This window comes from Lagenorhynchus albirostris, chromosome 1 (assembly GCF_949774975.1).
Source record: "Lagenorhynchus albirostris chromosome 1, mLagAlb1.1, whole genome shotgun sequence".
In the NCBI taxonomy this organism is placed as follows: Eukaryota; Metazoa; Chordata; class Mammalia; order Artiodactyla; family Delphinidae; genus Lagenorhynchus; species Lagenorhynchus albirostris.
The window spans coordinates 32,765,239-32,784,154 of record NC_083095.1 but is presented as its reverse complement, the minus strand read 5'-3'; the positions used below and the strand labels follow the sequence as shown (position 1 = coordinate 32,784,154).

At 51.5% G+C, this 18,916-nt stretch overlaps 1 protein-coding gene across 2 annotated transcripts in view; it reads left to right on the top strand.

The window, feature by feature from the left end:
• GALNT16 (polypeptide N-acetylgalactosaminyltransferase 16) overlaps positions 1-17,926 on the top strand; it is a 99,067-nt gene extending 81,141 nt beyond the window's left edge. The window contains exons 9-15 of one of the 2 annotated variants that reach the window (XM_060140432.1): positions 42-145; positions 4,639-4,864; positions 6,358-6,450; positions 7,825-7,908; positions 12,748-12,889; positions 13,569-13,691; positions 17,002-17,926. In XM_060140432.1, coding sequence (XP_059996415.1) covers positions 42-145; positions 4,639-4,864; positions 6,358-6,450; positions 7,825-7,908; positions 12,748-12,889; positions 13,569-13,691; positions 17,002-17,139 — 910 coding nt within the window. In that variant the 3' untranslated portion in view covers positions 17,140-17,926. The remainder of the gene's footprint in view (positions 1-41; positions 146-4,638; positions 4,865-6,357; positions 6,451-7,824; positions 7,909-12,747; positions 12,890-13,568; positions 13,692-17,001) is intronic. The other variant, XM_060140442.1, reaches the window with a different exon arrangement.
• Positions 17,927-18,916: the final 990 nt, after the last annotated feature.

The window sequence follows — 18,916 nt, the reverse complement described above, 5'->3', positions numbered from 1 at the left end:
TTCCAGCTCATGTGTTGCTTCTTTCCTCTCCTTGTTCCCAGGACGCCTGTCATAGCTGGAGGAATCTTCGTGATGGACAAGTCTTGGTTTAACCACTTGGGAAAGTATGATGCCCAGATGGACATCTGGGGGGGAGAGAATTTTGGTAAGTTGGGAAATAACCACAGTAATAATAATGGGTAACCTGGGTTGCGTGTTTTCTATATGTAAGGCCCTAAGGATGTTACACATATTGACTCCTTAAATCCTCACAATGGATCTCTGAAGTAAGTACTATTATATCTCCATTCTACTGGTAAAGAGACCGAGGCACAGAGAGGTTAAGTAATTTGTCCAGAGCCACACAGCTAGTCAACAAAGAGATTAGGTGGTCAGGGAGAACCTGTGGCCACATGGCTAGACACGTGTATGGAGGAAGCACATGGCTGCTTCCCTACAAGAAAGGCTGGGGGTGGTGTGTGCAGTAGGGGGTGGCGGTAGGGGGTGGCGGTTAAACGTAAGCAATGGGGTCAGATGGCCTGGGTGCAAATCCCGGCCCTACCACCTATAAATTGTTTGGCCCTGGGCAAGTGAAAGCCTCCCTGAGCCTCAGTTTCCCCAAGAGGCTGTTATAAGTACTAAGTGAGATGAGGGGGGTGAAGATACTGGCAGCCATTATTATTATTATGAGGCCATAGGAACCCTTTAGCCCCACAAGGAAAGGGAAGAGCCAGTGAACCCCCAGGGTCACTGGTGAGGTTCAGGTGAGATAAAGGCTGGATACAGATGGAACATCTGATGTGGGTGATTTAAGGGGGGTTTATAAAAGGGCCTATTTACACGGCGTGGGCAAGTTACAGGGAACCACAAGGGCCAGGGTAGGGCTGGGCTGGTGACTGCTGGGAAGTGTAGCCACCCTCAGGTCTGAAACACAGGGAGGGAGTGCTCCCCGACAGTAGCTGTGGTCTTGGGGCGCCTGCAGCCAGTCCACTGTGCCAGGTGGAAGGTGTCAGGGGATAAACACCCACCCTCACTCTCCCCCGACCTGCTGGCTGAACTTCCTCACATAGGAAGGAAGCCCAGGGGTGCAGCCCACACAGGCAGCCTCCCAGATGAGGAACGTGGTGGAGGAGGGTGGCGATCGATCCCAGGGATCCAGGAGTGGGCCAGGGTTTGTGGGGGCAGGTACCTTGAGGCTTGTGAAACACAAAGGCCTGTCCTTGCTCTGGCAGTGGACCCAGTCAGTCCTTTGCAGAGCCCTTTCCCACTGCTTCCTTTTTCATCCTGACCAGGTTTTTTGCAAAGTAAATAGGGCTGGTGGTATCTCACCCATCTGACAGATGGGCAAACTGAGGTAGACGCCGCCTTCCAGATCTCAGCTGGGAAACTCCACGTCTGACAGGTGTAGGTAGTGCCTTTACAGGAGCCACGTAAGTGTTGTGAGGTGTGATCCAAGTCAGAGTCTGTGTTTCTGGGAGGCAAGGACCAGGTCTTTCTTCCCTCTCTGACTAGGGCAGTGGGACAGATGGGCAGTGGGGCTCCAGCTCAGGACCAGCCGGAGTGGAAACAGGCGTGGGATTTTCTCCCCTTTGTAACTTAATGCTTGGAAACCGTTTCTAGGCAGGCATTCAGAGGAGTAAATTCTGGGAACTGGGGTGCAGTGACCCTTCCATTCTGACCTCCTTTTATGTATTTTGGGCCTAAGTGACCTCTTTTGTGTTCTCCATCTCAGCCTGAAGGGAGCTTTGGCAAATCCAGTTTCCTGTAAAGATTCAGAGGGCTGGGAAACTAATGGTCTCTGCTGCATCCAGAGGCCTTTTTCTTTTCTCCTTCCTTCCTTTTTTTTTTTTTTTTTTTTTTAAGGCTGGGGCCTAATGGAGAAACAAGTGAGTGATCAAATAGCTAACTTCAAACTCTGCCTGAGGCCAGGGCTCAGTGATTGGGGAATTGAAAGGTGAACCACACAGTGGTTCTAGGGAGGGTTTTGTTTCTTCGAAAAAATTCAAAGAAATTCCTAGGCTAGCCGTGGTGCTCAGACGTTCAGCTGCTGGGACTAGTTTTGAGCCAGGAGACTCTCGTCACTGATGGGTTTGGGCCTTTCAGAACTGTTCATTTGGGGCTTCCCTGGTGGCGCAGTGGTTGAGAGTCCGCCTGCCGATGCAGGGGACACGGGTTCGTGCCCTGGTCCGGGAAGATCCCACATGCCGCGGAGCGGCTGGGCCCGTGAGCCATGGCCGCTGAGCCTGCGCGTCCGGAGCCTGTGCTCTGCAACGGGAGAGGCCACAACAGTGAGAGGCCCGCGTAGTGCAAAAAAAAAAGAACTGTTCATTTATGGAAGGAAGGGAGATGCCCAAACCCAGAGTCGTTCCTGTTTCCCCTGAGAGAGCCAAACGCCAGAACCCAGAGGCCACCTTGAGTGAGGGTGGCAAACGTGAAAACCTTGGGATTCTCATTAGGGATCCTTTTAAAAGGTAGTCAGATCATGTTACTCAGCTGCTCAAGACCCTGCAAGGGCTCCCGCATCACTCAGAGCAAAACCCGGAAGTCCTTACACCATCTGCCCTTCCCCCACAAACACACACCGCCAGCTCCGCCCTCAGCTCCTCCTGCCCTCCCCGCACCTCGCTCCGCTCCTGCCTACTGTGCTCTTACCTCTAGCTCTGTGCCCTTGCTTGTCCCTCTGCCCGGAACGCTCATCCCTAAGAGTCACGTTCCTCTTCCTCACCTCCTTCAGGCCTCGGCTCAAATGCACCCCCCCATTCATCAAGAACATCCCTGATCAGCCTCATTAAAACTGCAGCCTCACCCCCAACTCCACTCACCTGCTTCAGTCTCCTACCTGCTTCGCAGATGAAGTATTCTACTCATTTTCTTGTCTACTTGTATTTTGGTTTCTTCTTTTACTGAGTTCCTGCCTCCCTCCACTAGAGTGTAAGGGATTCTACAACGGCGTCTGACAGATCATGATCTGGTTCAAACAGTGGGACTTGCTGGACAAAGTGTGAACTTTACCCTGCAGTTCTGCACCTGAGCGTGGAGGTGACCTTGGAGAGGTCATTTAACATCTTTGAGCTTCACAGTCCTTATCAAAAACATGGGGGGGTCTTCCCTGGTGGCGCAGTGGTTGAGAGTCCGCCTGTCAATGCAGGGGACACGGGTTCGTGCCCCAATCTGGGAAGATCCCACATGCCACGGAGCGGCTGGGCCGTGAGCCATGGCCGCTGAGCCTGCGCGTCCGCAGCCTGTGCTCCGCAACGGGAGAGGCCACAACAGTGAGAGGCCCGCGTACCACAAAAAAATAAATTAAATTAAATTAAAAAATAAATAAAAATTTAAAAAAAACCATGGGGATCATAACACCCAATGCCACATGGTAGCTGTGAGAATTAGACATCAGCCATAAAGAGCATGGAGTGAGCGCTCAGTAAATGGACGATGGTTACCGCTTTTGTTGTTGCCATTGTTGTTTTTTTTTTTTTGGCTGTGCCATGCAGCTTGTGGGATCTTAGTTTCCAGACCAGGGATCGAACCTGCCCACGCCCTCGGCAGTGAAAGCGCAGCGTCCTAACCACCGGACCACCAGGGAATTCCCTGTCATTGCCATTGTTGATAAAAATGACAATAAGTAATAGTAATGTGGACAGTATGGACTATGTGGGATGAAATGACCTAACTAACATAACAAAGTTAATCTGGAAGAAATGGTACCAGAATGCAGACCTTCCGTCCCCAGTTCTAAATCTCAGTTGCTGAACCAGCTGCAGGGCCCTGACCAGGAGAAGGGACAGAGGCCTGGCAGTTTGCAGACAGACCTAGGGAAGCCCATTAACGTAGGCAACCCTGGGTGCGGGTCCAGATATGCCTAACGTCCAGTCGTGGACCACACTGGGAAGTCACCGGGTGCACATAGGCTGGCCAGGAGGTAGGCCTTAGCCCTGCCGCCTCCGCCCCCCACTTTGCTAGTCCCTGGGAGGTCCCTGAGCAGTCGCTCCAGATGAGAGCCCCCAGACCTGGCCAGGGACCACAAGTGTCCTTACAGCCACCTGGGGAGTAGGAAGAGGAACCAAGGCTGGAACTCATGAAAAAAAATGGTCTTTCCATTTGTTTTTGTTTTTTTTAATTAAAAACAAAAAAACAAGGGCTATGGATTTTCTGGGACAGGAGGGAGGTGTTTTAATGTCAAAGGGTGTCCAACTTCAGGGTTAAAATGAAAGAAAGTAGAAAATCAGAAGAGGTTCGGCCAACTGCCGAGGTGGGTCCTTGCCAGAAGTGAGGATTGTTGAGTGGAAAACAGAGTAGGCAACTTGTGACGTCCCCTTCTGGGGGGCAGGATGGCCACTGCTCGCCTCTCCCAGCGCTACTAGGGACCACAGTCATCTGTGAAGGCTCGTTCAGCGTCACAACCCCACCAAAAGGAAGTATGTCTCAGTAGGGCCACTGGTAGCTGTAAATGGAGACCCCCGGGGCCATGAGGGAGGTCTGGGCCAGCCAGAAAGATGCCAGCGGGTATGTGTGTGTGGGATGGGTTTGAGGAGGGTGTGTGTGTGGGGGATGTGTGTGTGCACAAGCATGGAGGAAGCAGTCAGGAACACGTGCAAGGAGTGGGTGCACCCCGTGTAAACAGGCCCAGGAGCTCTGACACCAGCATATGCCTCCAAGGAGACACCAAAGGCAAGGGAAGCCAGCTCCTTCCCACCTTCACTCCGTGGGGACTTGCCGAGTGGCTCCTTCCCGTCCTGATGGCTGCCGTCTCTGCAGAGCTCTCCTTCCGGGTGTGGATGTGCGGTGGGAGCTTGGAGATCGTGCCCTGCAGCCGGGTGGGCCACGTCTTCAGGAAACGGCACCCCTACAACTTTCCTGAGGGCAACGCCCTCACCTACATCAGGTGGGTCACAGTGCAAAGAGCACCGCGCTAAGAGCTAGGACACCTAGACCCCAGCCCTGTCAGTTACCCAAGGGACTGTGGGTAGCTACCCCACCTTTCTGGGCCTCGGTTTCCCCATTTGCCCCCCATTCTGGGATCCCAGTACTTTCAGGCTGGAAGGATGGAGCTGGGAGTGTCTCCACCAGGCCTCGCTTGTTTTGACTGTCCTTGTCCATGAGGGTCTTGGAAAACCAGCCAAATGACCAACTGGAAGCTGCCCTCCCCTCACTGGGTCCCAAGTACTGGTCATAGACGCCATGTCCTGACCCTGACTTGGTCAGTGTCTGCCCATCCGTGTCCCCAGCCACAGCGTGCACTTCATCTTGAGGGGCAGTGGGCAGGGTCCTAGAAGACCACCCCCATCACCCGCCCCCCTGACGCTGGTGGCAAGGGGAGAGTGGGAGGAGTGCCATGAACACTCCTTCCCAAGGATGAGTCTTCATCTTCTAAGGCTCCCTTGTTGCCAGCGGTGGCTCCCCAGGTCTAGCTCATCAAATGGCCTGTCTTTTTGTTTTGCTTCCCCTTATCCCATTTTAGTTGTTTTTATACTTGTAAAAGTGATACATGTTTATTGTAAAAATTCAAACTATATCATATATATTATATGTATATCTGTACATATAGTATATTATACATTATAATTTTTACTCTTCATATCACATAGAGAGAAAAAAGTGAAAGTCCCTTTCACCCAGTCTTACTCCTATCCACTTGTCTCTCCAAAAGTAACTACTGCTAATAGATTTCTAGCCTATCATTTCAGGTCTTTTAATTTATTTTCATATATATATATATATATATATATATATATAGTTTCTGTATAGAGATGCATGTGTTTGTGGGGTGTTTTTTTTACATTTTTTTAACTTTTTATTTTATATTGGAGTATAGTTGATTAACAATGTTGTGTTAGTTTCAGGTGTACAGCAAAGTGATTCAGTTATACATATACATGTGTCTCTTCTTTTTGTGTTTTTTATATAAATGGGGTCGCACTGCATGATTTTTCTGCAGCATGCTTTTCTGCCACTCCACACTAAATTGTAGACGTCCTTCAGCGTCAGTATGTACTAACCTTGGTGTTCTTTTTTGAGGCTGCCTGGTACTCCATCATGTGGACATAGTTCATTATTCTCCTATTGATGGGAATTTAGGTTGTCACGAATGTTTTATGACACGAGTATTCTTGTACATGTCCCTTTGCCCACATGCTGGTATTTTGGTAGAATAGGTTCCTCAAAGTGGAGTGTCAGAGAGTATCCATACCCACAGAGCTGACGGATGCTGACAGATTGTCCTCCAAAAAGACTGTTCTCATTGATACCACCCCAATCAGCGTTCTTTCGCGTGCACTCCTGTCTCCGCACCCTGAACTTCACAGAGCTGATCTTGAGCCCAACCCTAACTCTGTCACTGCCCTGGTGACCTTATTTTGCTCCTTCCTACCCTTTTAGGAATACCAAGCGCACTGCAGAGGTGTGGATGGATGAATACAAGCAGTATTACTACGAGGCCCGGCCCTCGGCCATAGGGAAGGCCTTCGGCAGGTGGGCCCCTCTCCCAGCCCCCCTTGGCCTTCCTCCACAACCTTAGCAAAATACAAAATTGTGTGTACACCAGGGAAGCGCTCAGGGTCTCCTTAGCACCTGAGCTGCCCCAGGCCGCTGGGCTCTTCCGGGCCTGTAGGGTATACGACGCAGAGACAAGGTTCTGGTCCTTGAGGAGGATGCAGCCTCATAGGGAGAAATAACCAGGGAGGGCTCGCTTATGAGAGCACTGCCGGTCCACAAGCTGCCTGCAGGACAGACATCTGTGGACGTGCTTAAGGATGGCTCTCTGTAGAAAGCACTCAGGGGGTTTGACTCCACCCCTTGCTGTTCAAAATCTGACAGTGATCTGTTAGCTTATTTTTCTGCCCCGGACTGTTATGACTACAGTCTAGTTAAGCATTTTCAAAATGTGGATTAATTGTGAAATCAATTTAGAGAGTCGTGACCAGTTTTTTTTTTAAATGATAGAGAACTAGAATATTACAGATTAGTACAGAACAGAACAGTTGATTGCAGTTACGCATAGATATTGTTTTGTGAAAATTCTTATTTTGGTTGTATGTTTGTAGCCATATATGCCCATGGGTATACTTGGTCACAATGTATTTATTTCTTACTTAATGCTGTGGTCAGATATGTTTGAAAACATTATTAGCGATCATCAATGAATCTCCCTCTATTTGTTTGTATCTATCCCTTGTTAAAAAAAAAAGAAGTTATGTCACTATTTCTTTTAGTGGGGAAGTAACATCTGCTGAGGACCTACCCTGTGCTAGGCACTTATGTCCCCTTTATTCATTTGATTCTCACAAAAACCTTTGGAGGTAGATGGTTGTGTCCCCACTTTACTGAGAACCAACAGGCTCAGAGAGGCGGTGAGGTCATCTGTCAGTGGCCGTTATGGTCAGTGGAGCTGAGGAAGGTGTCCATGGACACATCAGATGGTTTTTATCTGCCAACTTTATGGAAAGATGTTTAAAGCGTGGTTTTCTTGTTGGTAGACACTTTCTGCTCAGCTGGAATGCAGGAAAGGAAAACTTCTAGTTCATTAAGGCTCTGCTCTCTCTGTGAAAATAAGGACCAGATAGTGGTATCCTCACCTGAGGTCTCAAGGAGTAAGAAGCCGAGATTAAAGCCTGGTCCCTGTGGGCTGGGCAGATCCTGAAAGGTGAGCAGGAATTTGAGGAGAGAAATAAGGCGTGGCCAGGAACCCTGGGAGGAGCTTGCAGGTCAGAGAATGACTTAAGGCAGGGACCAAGGCTGGAAGGCAGCCTTGGACAGCTCCTGGCCCTAGCTCCCTGGGGTAGTCAGAAAGAGGGGGCCAGCCTCCCGGGCCTTCTCATGCCCGCTGAGCATTGCCTTCTCCTCCAGCGTGGCCACGCGGATCGAGCAGAGGAAGAAGATGAACTGCAAGTCCTTCCGCTGGTACCTGGATAACGTCTACCCAGAGCTCACGTGAGTGCAGCCCTCAACTCGTGCATCTGGCCTGGGTGGGGGCCGGCAGCTTGGGGACCCTTCACCCTGATCTCTCCCCAGCCCAGGCAATCTGGCTCTTTCTAGCTGTCAGTGTTTGTTGTCATGTGAAGGGTCTGGAGGAACCGGGAGGAGGTTACCAGGAGTTAAGAGTGAGGTGTGGTAGGAACCAAAGTTTAACAGACTGGGCCTTAGAGCTAGAAATGGGCATTGTCCCCTTAGGACAACAACAGTGCATTATGTAGCAAAGGCTGCAGAAACACTCATTTCCTTTGACTCTCCTCTCTTCCTTCTGGGAGTTTATCCTAAGGAAATAAAGCAACCAAAGCAAAAAAACCTGTTGACAAATAAATGTCCACTGTAGGCTTCTCTGCTGTGAAAAAATTGAGAAAAAACTAACGGTAGGGGCTGGGTTTAGTGAATCATGATGCGTCGATCGAAACAAATATGTGTCAATTAATGTTATAATCATAAACCGTGAAAAAACATGGGGAAATGTTTGCTGCAGCAAATGAGGAAGCAGCATGCAAATGGTGTATGTGTGTGGGTGACAGGACGGCGGGCAGTAGCTGTAATGACAGGGGTAGGGAGGGCAGAGCTGTTTCTTTTTTTCCTCATTTCAAAATCCTTCTCAGCATCCTGGCTACATCATTCCTCACCTCCTCCAGGTCTTGACTCAGCTGTCCCCGCTGCGTGAGGCTCCCCCAAACTCTGCATTGGCCGACTGCACCTTCCCCAGCATTCCCTGCTTATTTTCCTCTGTCACCCTTATTGTCATTCAGCATATGTGTGGCCAATTAATTTTACTGTCATCTCCCAACACTTGACAGGAAGCTTCATGAGGGTAGAGGTGTTTATCTGTTTTGTTCACTGCCTTATCTCCAGCCCCTAGAACAGTGCCTGTCACAAAATGGGCACTCGATATATATTTTTAACTGAATAAATTGCATAGTCAATAAGCATCAGTAATAACTTTGAAATTAGCATTCTCTCTTCTGGAAATGTCACCTCGGGGAATGGGTTATTCCACTGCTGTCTCCCAAGGATGCTATCATGGCTTTCCAGAACACTCCACCTCTCAGAGCCTGCAGATCCTCCAAGGAGGCAAATCTTTGTCCTTCAAGGGCAGATTTGATTTTTGGAAAGCAGCCGTAGTTAAGTTGTAGCCAAGTCCAGTGAGTAAGCTGGTTGATTAACCCAGATAATACAATCCTGGGTCCCAAATACAGGGTGACAAGACTGAAACAAGTAACAAGGATAAACTGACTCTGCAAGCAATGTTCAAGGAATTCCAGAAGGGTCTGAGCAGCGGCCGCATCCTTGGAAAAAGTTGGCAGCCGGATAACCCCAGCTCCCCAGATGATGGCTGTGCATGGAAGAACATTACTTTACAAACTTGTAATAAATGAATAGCTTCCTCAAGTGGCCACTTTTAAGGGGACAGTTTCATTCAGACATGTCATTTCTGAGGGAAAAAAGCATAGTCTTTCTTTATGTTCTGTCAGAGTTCATGCTATCTGGTTGGAGTCATGGACTCCAGGCCTCAAACAGGAGCTGGGGAGCTGGAGGAAGAGTTGGGAGGATCGGGGATGTGCCTCTCCTCCCCACACCCCAGTCCCCATGCAGTCCCTTGAGGACCAAGAGGAAGAAGTAGTTTATAACTACCGTAAGTCTGGATCTATCACAAAGACAGGAGAGTGGATGAAACCAGCCGTGTGATACGAGGAGCATAAGTCATCTTCCGTTTGTTTTGTCACTGTGTGGACGTTTAAAAATAACTTTTTGTTGTTAAGGTAGAAATTGCAGTTCATTCCTATCCAGTTTACTCATCCTCGGTCTGTTCCTTCATGTTCTGCCTCAGTTCTCAGGGCGAGGGGCCCGGAGTGGATCAGGTTGTTAATTAGAAAGGAGATCTATAGGCCCAAATGATACCATGTTCCTCCAAACAGGATCCTAATAGTTGGGCCACACTTGCAGATGGTCAGTGGAGAAACTTAGGAGGCTGAACAGAGAGGTCTTTGCTTTCCTAGGCCTGCCTGCAGTACTGCTTTTCCAGATCAGAGTTCTGTGGCTAGCCTCAGCAATTGCTAATGTATTACTTTTATTAGGATGTTCAGGAACAGTTGTGCAGGCTGTGCATTGCACAAGCACACCATATGTGAAGGGTGCTGGTCACACAGTATTGTACATTTATTACTACAATTCCTGGCAAATGACAGTAAAAGTCTTCTAACAAAAGACTTTCTTGTCTTTTTTATCATAATGTAGGAATATCATCTATATTATGATGATTTTCTAACAGATGGAAGTAAAGTGTCTCAAGAAAGGGATGCCTATTGCTGTTTCTACAAAGGCATCATAAGGGCTAGTGGCAGCCCAGCTTCGAGGTGGTCCACAGAGAGGAAAGCAGATGCAGACTTAAGAGGGCTGCCAACAAATAGGACAGCTTAGCCTGGCTCTGCCAGAGAGCAGAGGAAGGGTAGTGATGGCCATCCCAGCTGCTGCTGGGCTGCTGCTACCACTCAGACACCTCAGGAGCTGCATCTGGTCTTGAGATTGCTGCCCAAGCCCCGGGTTTCCTGCATAAGCATCAGTGGGCAGGCCTTTGTTGTCAGTGACATTGCCACACTTGGACAGTACACATCTCACCTCTGAAAACTGATCAACTTGCACATCTTCCTAAGCAACAGCGGGTAGGGAGGGGAAGAGAAGAGAAGGGTCTGAAACAACCTTGGCTTCTCAAAGAGGCTCCCGCAGGACCTTGTCTCTGTATAGAGGGGAAGTATAACACGTTGCCCCTGGATGAAGCAGAGGGGGTGGAGCTTTTGCCTCCCGACAGCCTTGCACCTAGCAGGTTGCAAACTTACATCCTACAGTGATCAGACAGACAATGTCAATAAGTGGGTGGGGATGACTGTAGGGAGTGGAGGGGACTATGGCAAACTGAAATGCACAAGCTCCACCCATAAGGGGGCAGCAGCTGCTCATGACAGTGTGTTAGTGCCGTGCTGGAATGCAAGTTCGGTGTGGCAGCCTGACCTTGCTATGTTTTCCAAAGAAGCTGGATTTTTGGTGTGATGAATTGGGAGATTGGGATTGACATATATACACTAATATGTATAAAATGGGTAACTAACCAATAAGAACCTGCTGTATAAAAAAATTTTAAAAATTCAAAAAAAAATTCTAAAGTTCAAAAAAAAAAAGCTGGATTTTTCTGTGTAAACTTGAAATCTTAAAATACGGCCAACTAATTAAAAGCACCAATAATCACACTGGGCAGGTCAGAAAAAACCTGTCCAGGGCCAGATTCAGCTTAGGGGCCAACAGTTTGCAGCCTCTGTTCTAAAACTGCACGACCTCTTACAAGGGGGTGTGGGGTTCTGAAGGGGCACTGCTACCAGTAGTGTGGAGGGGAAGTGAAGGGCTCTCCTTGAGGCTCTGTGAGAGCGGGTAGGTTCTGGGAATCCGGGGGCTTCCAGCCAGCCCTGAGGAAGGAAGACCTGGTTTGGTCGAGGTCCTGCAGGATGTCCACATGAGACAAGAGAGTGCCGGAAATGTTCTGATCCATGCCCCCTGCCCAGGTTCTCTTCCTGACAGAGGTAACAGAGGCAGATAGGATTAGCATGTGGTCAGACTCTAAGCCCTCCTGGTTCCCCATCATGCCCTGTGGGTCCGTAAGCCAAGTGCGTGTATAACCTAAACCCAGGAATACCAGCCCACATCAGCTGGGGCCAGCATCCCCCTTAGGTTTCTTACCCACAGGGTAAGATAGTGTGTTTTATATCTCTGTGTGTGTGTGTTTTTCCTGTTTTTCCTGTGCATACAAAATGTTTTAATAATACACTATTTTGAAACATGCCTCTTTTACTTAACTGTATGTTTTGAACACTTTCCCACATTACCAGAGTCATTTTTAATGGCTAAAGGTTTTTTCCATCCTACAGATGAATCAGAATTTACTTAGCCCATCCCCTATTGTTGGATATCTAGGGATTTCCAATGTTTTCAGTATAAGCAGTCACTCTGAATGAATATCTTTTAAACTAAATCTCTGCACACATATTTAATTATTGCCCTAGGATACTAAGTTACTGGAAGTGGGACAAAGGTGTGCACCTTTTTAAGGCTTTTGATACGTAATACCACACTGCCCTCCAGAAAAGGTGGTCAGTTTATGTTCTCACCCAATCCCACAGCTATTGCCAATACCAGGTAGTGATATTTAAAAATATATATATGTATATATATATATGTATATGTGTATATATATACATAGATATACACACATACACTTAAATATATAAATGTTTTATGTATGTAAATAAATCATACACACACACACATATATATATACACATATGGTAAACAAACAGTGGTACCTCTCTGATATGTATTTCTTTAATCGTTGGTGAGATTGAACACATTTTCATATTTGTGTATTTTACATCTGCCTCTTCAAAGTGACCCCTTCCCTGTCATTTCGAGATTGTTTATTGAGCCCACATTTGGGCCTCAGCCTCTCCCCAGCCTGTCCTCTTTCTGGGCTGGGGAGCCCTGGTTTCTGGTTTGAACCCTCTCAGGCCTGGCCTCCAGGGCAGGCCCTGGGGCTCCCGGAGCTGCCCAGAACCCAGTAGGGCGAGGCCCAGTCTTCCCAGAGGCACTCCTGCTCACCTCCCCCTACTGCCAGGCCTGCTCCCCGGCTCCCCTCCCCACAGACACCTGGGTGCCCCGAGAGCTGGCAGGGCGCTACCCTCTGGGTAAGTGTGGGTAAGCCCGGGGAGGGCAGAGGACAAGCCTGACTGCTGCCTTTTCTCTCAGCGTCCCCGTGAAGGAAGTGCTCCCCGGCATCATTAAGCAGGGGGCTAATTGCTTAGAATCCCAGGGCCAGGACACGGCTGGTAACTTCCTGCTCAGCATGGGGACCTGCAGAGGGTCTGCCAAGAGCCCGCCGGCGGCTCAGGTAGGTGGCTTAGGGCCCCCAGGTCAGGACCGGGCACGGGTGGGGGCCTCTCTCTGCCCGTTCTCATCTTCCCTCTGCCTACACCTTCCACAAACCCACTTTCCCAAGGACCCTGCAAGCTGTCCCCTCCCACTCTGCTCCTTGGGTCTGCTCCCACCATACTCGGTCGCCTTTGTCGCCTGTCACACAGTCGCCTATGGGCACCACCTGCTTTCTCCTTGCAGAGGTAGAAATGCTGCCCAAACAGAGTCCAGTTCTCTCCTGGGATGCAGCTGTGGTCCGCCTGTATATACAGGGCCTCCAGGACGCCTGTGTACACACGTGCGCAACATGAGTGCTGATGCACCATGGTGAACTAGAGCAGGTCATGGAGACCCCGGCGTGGACTGGCTCCCTGGCTGCCCTGCTCCCATGTCCTGTCTTTCTCCCCATCCCCTGAGCATCCCTTCATACGTCCTCTGGCCAGTTCCAGCTAAGCTCCCCCACCCCAATATTTTATTATGAAAAATTTCAAACAGAGAAAAGTTGAAAGAACTGTACAGTGATTACCCATACACCCATCCCTAGTATTTGTAGAAAATGTTACCAAAATACACAGTGTATTTGCTCTATCTACCCATCTATCCATCCATCCATTGCTGTACTTGTGGACTTGGCCTTTCTGCTCCCTGTCTTGCAGGCGTGGCTGTTCAGTGACCATCTCATCCAGCAGCAGGGGAAGTGCCTGGCTGCCACTTCCACCTCCATCTCCCCCGGGTCCCTGGTCGTACTGCAGGCGTGCAACCCAAGAGAAGGCAGGCAGGTAAGCCTTCTCGCCCATGGGCACGGGATGGCGGCAGCCCCGGGGAACACAGTGCGGGTTTGACATACAGACTCAAATAAGCCCTCCAGAGTGAGGATTTGGGGGACCTAAGCCAGTATCCAGGTCAAGTCTACTGTTTTCCTCATGAGGAAGTACGGTAAATAGTTGTTAAATGTCCATCCTGCATCCTGTGGCTCCTTGCGGGCAGGGACTATTTATCTTGTCAACACTGTATCCCTATCCCCTGACAACCAGCACAGCCAAAATAAATGTGAGCTTTTACTGGGAAGCTGTGCTAGGAGTGTTACATAGGTCGTCTCATCTAATTCTCCCAGCAACCCAGCAACGTGTGCCCTAGTACTAACCCCATTTTAGAGGTGAGAAAACTGAGGCTCACTGAATTTAAGAAACATATCAGATCACGTAGTGGGGAAGGGGTGGAACTGAGGTTCAAACCCAGGTCAGCATGACTCCTAAGCCCACAGTCTTGCCCCAGCATATAGTAGGTGCTCAGTAAGTATTTCTTGACTGCTGGCTGATTGGGGAAACAGATCCAGCCACAGTGTTTTCCAAGCTGGCATGCTGGCCTCACGTGAGCACTGCCTTTTCCATTTGCCAAACACTCTCACGTGCCCTATTTTCATGAATCCTGGGAGACACAGGTCAGACCTGCCTGTTGAGGAAGAATCGGATGCTCAGGGCACACAGCAGCCAGTGACAGTCAGCCCCACTCCATTCCTGGCTGGGAGGGCTGCCCCTCTGCCCGGGAATGGACACAAAGGCCAGAGCTCTGGTCCAGTCCTTCCTCTGCCCACACCTTCTTGTAGCTCCCCCTGTGCCTGACCCTGGCCAGCTGCGGGCAGTGCAAGGGGCAGAAGAGTGCCTGGCGTTTTGATTCAGCCACGGGCTTTCCTCCCACCCCTGTGCTGTTGCCTGGGTCGGCTCTTTCTTTAGGGATGACCGGCAGTTTGCTATTTTATTCTGGAAAAGCAGCCGGATCCTTCCTCTCCCTTCAGCCCCCGTGTGTGTGTGTGTGTGTGTGTGTGTGTGTGTGTGTGTGTGTGTGTGTGTGTGTGTGTGTGTGTGTGTGTGTGTGTGCGCGCGCGCGCGGGAGGGAGGGAGAGAGAGCTCTGAAGCACTTCCTGGTTGGGACGCTGCAGCTCGTCCTGCCTGCCCCCTCTGCCTGCCCTGCAGTTAGGTGGGTCCCCAGGCTCCCCTTTACCTGGAGTACCGGCCTCTCTGAGGGTCAGGTCTTGAGCCCACTCCCAACCCCATCCTTGCTGAGGCCAAAGTCAGGGAAGTAGCTCCAAGGGCAGCCACCACTCAAATACTTCTCTGGAGCTGAAGCATCCATTTGCCCCTTCACACTGACCCAGGGCTCCGAGAAATCTCCTTTGGCCCCATTCCTTCTGCCCCTGCAAATCCTGCAGGGGCCCCAACAGCTGAGCCCTCTCTTCCAGGAGGACAGGGTGAGCAGCTCTCCCACTGACGGTGCCTTCTCAAATCTAGGCCTCCCTTCCTGGTCCCCCTTTGGCCCCGTTTCTGAGGCCACCTGGGTATCAGTTATGGGAGAGTTACATGTGCATAGAGCTGCTGGGATGGTGTCAGCAGGTCCTAGCTCTGTCACCCCCCTCACCTCTCTGAGCCTCAGTCTCCTCACTTATGAAATGAGGGGCCCCCTCCCTGTCTGCCTTATAAGAACCAAGAACCAAGACTGGCGATGGGAGAGTGCTGTGAGGTGATATTGTTTCCCTGGCAAGGCCAGAACATAATGGCCAGGAGAGTCAGGGAGACCCCGAGACCGTGCCTGATGGCACAGGTAGGAAGTGAGAATCCCATGATTTGCAGAGCACTTCCTCATGACTGGGTGATTCATTCATTCACCCATGCATTCATTCTTCATAAAACAAAACTGCATTGGGTGCCTACCTTATGTCAAGGAAGGTGCCGATCACATTGGCCATAAGGATGAAAGAAGGGTGTGGCCCAGCAATGCCCAGAGCGGGTGTGTGGCCAACCCTTCCCGGGAGGTCAGAGACTGGAAGAGCACAAGGCAGTAGGATGCTGTGACTTCCAGAGGGACCAAAGGCCCTATCCTGCCCACTGCCCGGGACCTTTAAGCCAGGGAGCCCTCTCTGCTGGGACCACATGGGCCAGAGAGACTGGTTCTCAGCCCCGCATTCCTAAAGGGAATCTGGGCTCTGCAGCACGCCCCCTCGCTGCCTTCCACCCTGTTGGCACCTCCCAGTTGGTCCCCTTCTCTGGCCACCCCACGTTCCCCTGCCGCCCCAGCCCTGGCCCTGCAGCTGCTGCTGCTCATCTCCCTTCTCCCAGTTGCTCCAGTGAGAACAGGGCCCCTCCCCCTCAGAGCCCTGCGGCTCCAGCATTACCCACTTCTTCGGAGGACAGAGGACGAGGTAGATATAGGAAGAGGGGCTGTGGATGCAAGGGAGGGAAATAGCAGAGAAACCAAAAGTAGACCTGTCTCCCTGTACTTTTCCCTGAGCCTCGAGACCTGGGTCTCAGCCTCTCATCCCTTCTCCAAAGCACACTCCATCCTCCATCCAGCCACTTCCAGAATGGTCTACAGGAACAACTCTTGTCCCCCTTGTCAAGCTTGGGGGACGTGACTCTGATAGGGGGACTCAAGTGCCCTCACCCTCCCATCACTCTTAATCTCTGCAGGGACGACGACCAGTTCCCATTAAAGTGTGTAGGTAACCGGCTGCACAGCTGCAGGCAGAAGCTTAGAGCTGCAGGAAGAAGAAATCTTGTTTGAAGGAGTAAAAGATTCACCTAGTCCAGGACTCAAACTCAAGGGCCTACAGAGTGCAAGTGGGGAAGCCCTAGAGGAGAAGAGTTGGGCCCAGGTGGGACTGTGGCCAACAGGAACTAGGCTGACTAGCAGAGAGCAGGTCTTCGGCCACAACCGACTGATGCCACCAAAGAAACCAGGCCCATGTCTAAAGGGAAGTTGGAAATGCAGGTTTTTATGCGACGACTAAGCCACATTTTAAATAAGCACGTGCAGGCCAGACAACATGCATCTCTGGGCTAGACTCAGCCCGCGGGCCTCTGACCTAGACAGCGAGTTCTTCGTGCCAGCCTACGGAAGCCAGAGCGTTCAGGAGGAACGGGCTTCAGGCTTGCACGTGGGGTGTGGCCACCTCTTCTGTAAGGGACACACAGACCATTTAGATGGGGGTGTGTCCTAGGGCCACTTGCATCCACGTGTAATGAAGGGATGAACGCTATGATTATTATTAATCACTGTTTTCTCTTTCCCCTCCTTTCCTGCCTCTCCCCACAGAGATGGAGGAGAAAAGCCTCTTTCATCCAGCATTCAGTCAGCGGCCTCTGCCTGGAGGCCAAGACCACCCAGCTGGTGGCCAGCAAGTGCCAGGCCGACGTCCCAGCCCAGCAGTGGCAGCTGCTGCCGCACACATGACCGTAGCCTGGGGCCTCCTGTACCTTTTGCATGAGACTTTGGGACCGGAAGGGGGTTAGGGTGGGGGAGTGTAAAGCGGGCCGTTTCCATCTCCTCACATTTCTGCCGGAATCATCAGCAAACACCACTGCCACGACACACGAGTCTCCAAAGCCTGTACGGGGAGGACGCAGGGGTGATCCCCTGCTGCCCTGGCCGCCACCCCGGCCTTGCCTGGGGAGAGGAGCAGGTCAGGATGCTGGACTGCTACTGGGCAGAGACTGGGCAGGAGCCCTGGTCCTTTGTTACCTCCCTTCACCCTTCCGAGGTCTGGACAGTGGTTGGGGGCCTCCCCTTGTTGGCTGGGGAGAACGAGGGCAGCAGCCCACGCGGGTCCCGCTGGGCCAGGGGTCTGCCTATGGGATCGGGCACGAGAGGAGAATGTGGGCAGTGTGGACGGGGGGGCAGGCTGAAGGCGGAGGAAGGGGCAGCCTGCGGGGCAGGTGGAGAACAGCAAGAGGTGAGCAGCTCAGTGGCCTGTCCCAGGCAGCTGCTGGGTTGGGGGCGGGAGGGATAGGATCCAGGGCAAAGGATGGGTGATCTGCAGAAAGACGAGGACGGAAGAGCAGCATAGCACTGAAAAGGCTGGGCCTCTCCCCGGGGACCTAATTCCTCCCACACGTACCAGCCCCAGGGACAGTGCCTCCGGTCCTGCGCTCTGGTTCCCACGCCTCAGCAAGGGGCTGAAGGGGGATCTCCAGGGGCAGCCTCAGGACACAGTTTATTAAACAGATCCCACTTCTATGTGGATACGTGTCAGGACAAGGCCTCTCCCTCGGGCCTTAACGACCAGCGGGTGCCCTGGCTCCCTGCCCGGTCGTACCATGTGGACCCCATAAGGACAGACACCACTGAACAGGCCCATCCTCCCTCTTAGTTTTTGACTCCTGCTTTCTCAAAAGCCCTTGCCTCTGTAAATACAGCGTTACAGGGTCGGGGGCAGGGCGGTAAGCACGGGACCTCCATTCTGGAAGCATCCCTAGGTCATGGGGGCTAAGCCAGCCAGGCCGCCCCACTGCAGGAGGGAGGCCCTTGGGGCTCGGCTGCTGCAGTGGCCTGGAGGCTGGCTGGAGGCCCCAGTCTGTGCAGAGCTCCCAGTTCCTTCTCACAACCACTGGGAGTCTCTCCCCTCCCCCAGGGCCTGGTCTTGGAACCGCTTCTGCTGTTTCCCACGTTCCTCTTCCCCCCGCCCCACTGGCTCAGGCAGTGTGATCTTAGGGAAAAGACTGGTGGTACCAGGAACCCTGGTGGGTCTCCCACCCAAAGCAAATCAGCCTGGAACCCCTAGGGAGTTCATGGATTCCAGAAGGCCTAGGAATGTCCTGAAATGGTCCCCCAAATATTGCATTGTGTGCATATATGCATTTTCCTGAGGAGAGGGTCCATGGATTTCCCCAGCTTCTTACAGAGGTCCCTGATCACCAAACGGTCTGGATTGGAGCTACCAGTCACTGGAGCTGCCATGCCCCTCCCCCTCCCTGCTGTGCCTCAACTGCTGTGGTCCTGCTCCCTCCATGCAGCCCTTGGGGCCGTGGTGCCCACACCCACCCTGGAGGGCTCTCGGTGGTTTCCTCTCACCTCCTGGCTCTGGCTGGCGTGCTCTCAGCAGTGCTCCTGTGCCCTAGCCTGAACCCCTGTGCTCCCCAGCACGGAGCCTTTGGCCCCCAGGGCAACACTTCTCCCATCCTCTGTGTGATGTTTCATCCACCGCCATCTCCCTTGTGCGTTTCCACCCCCG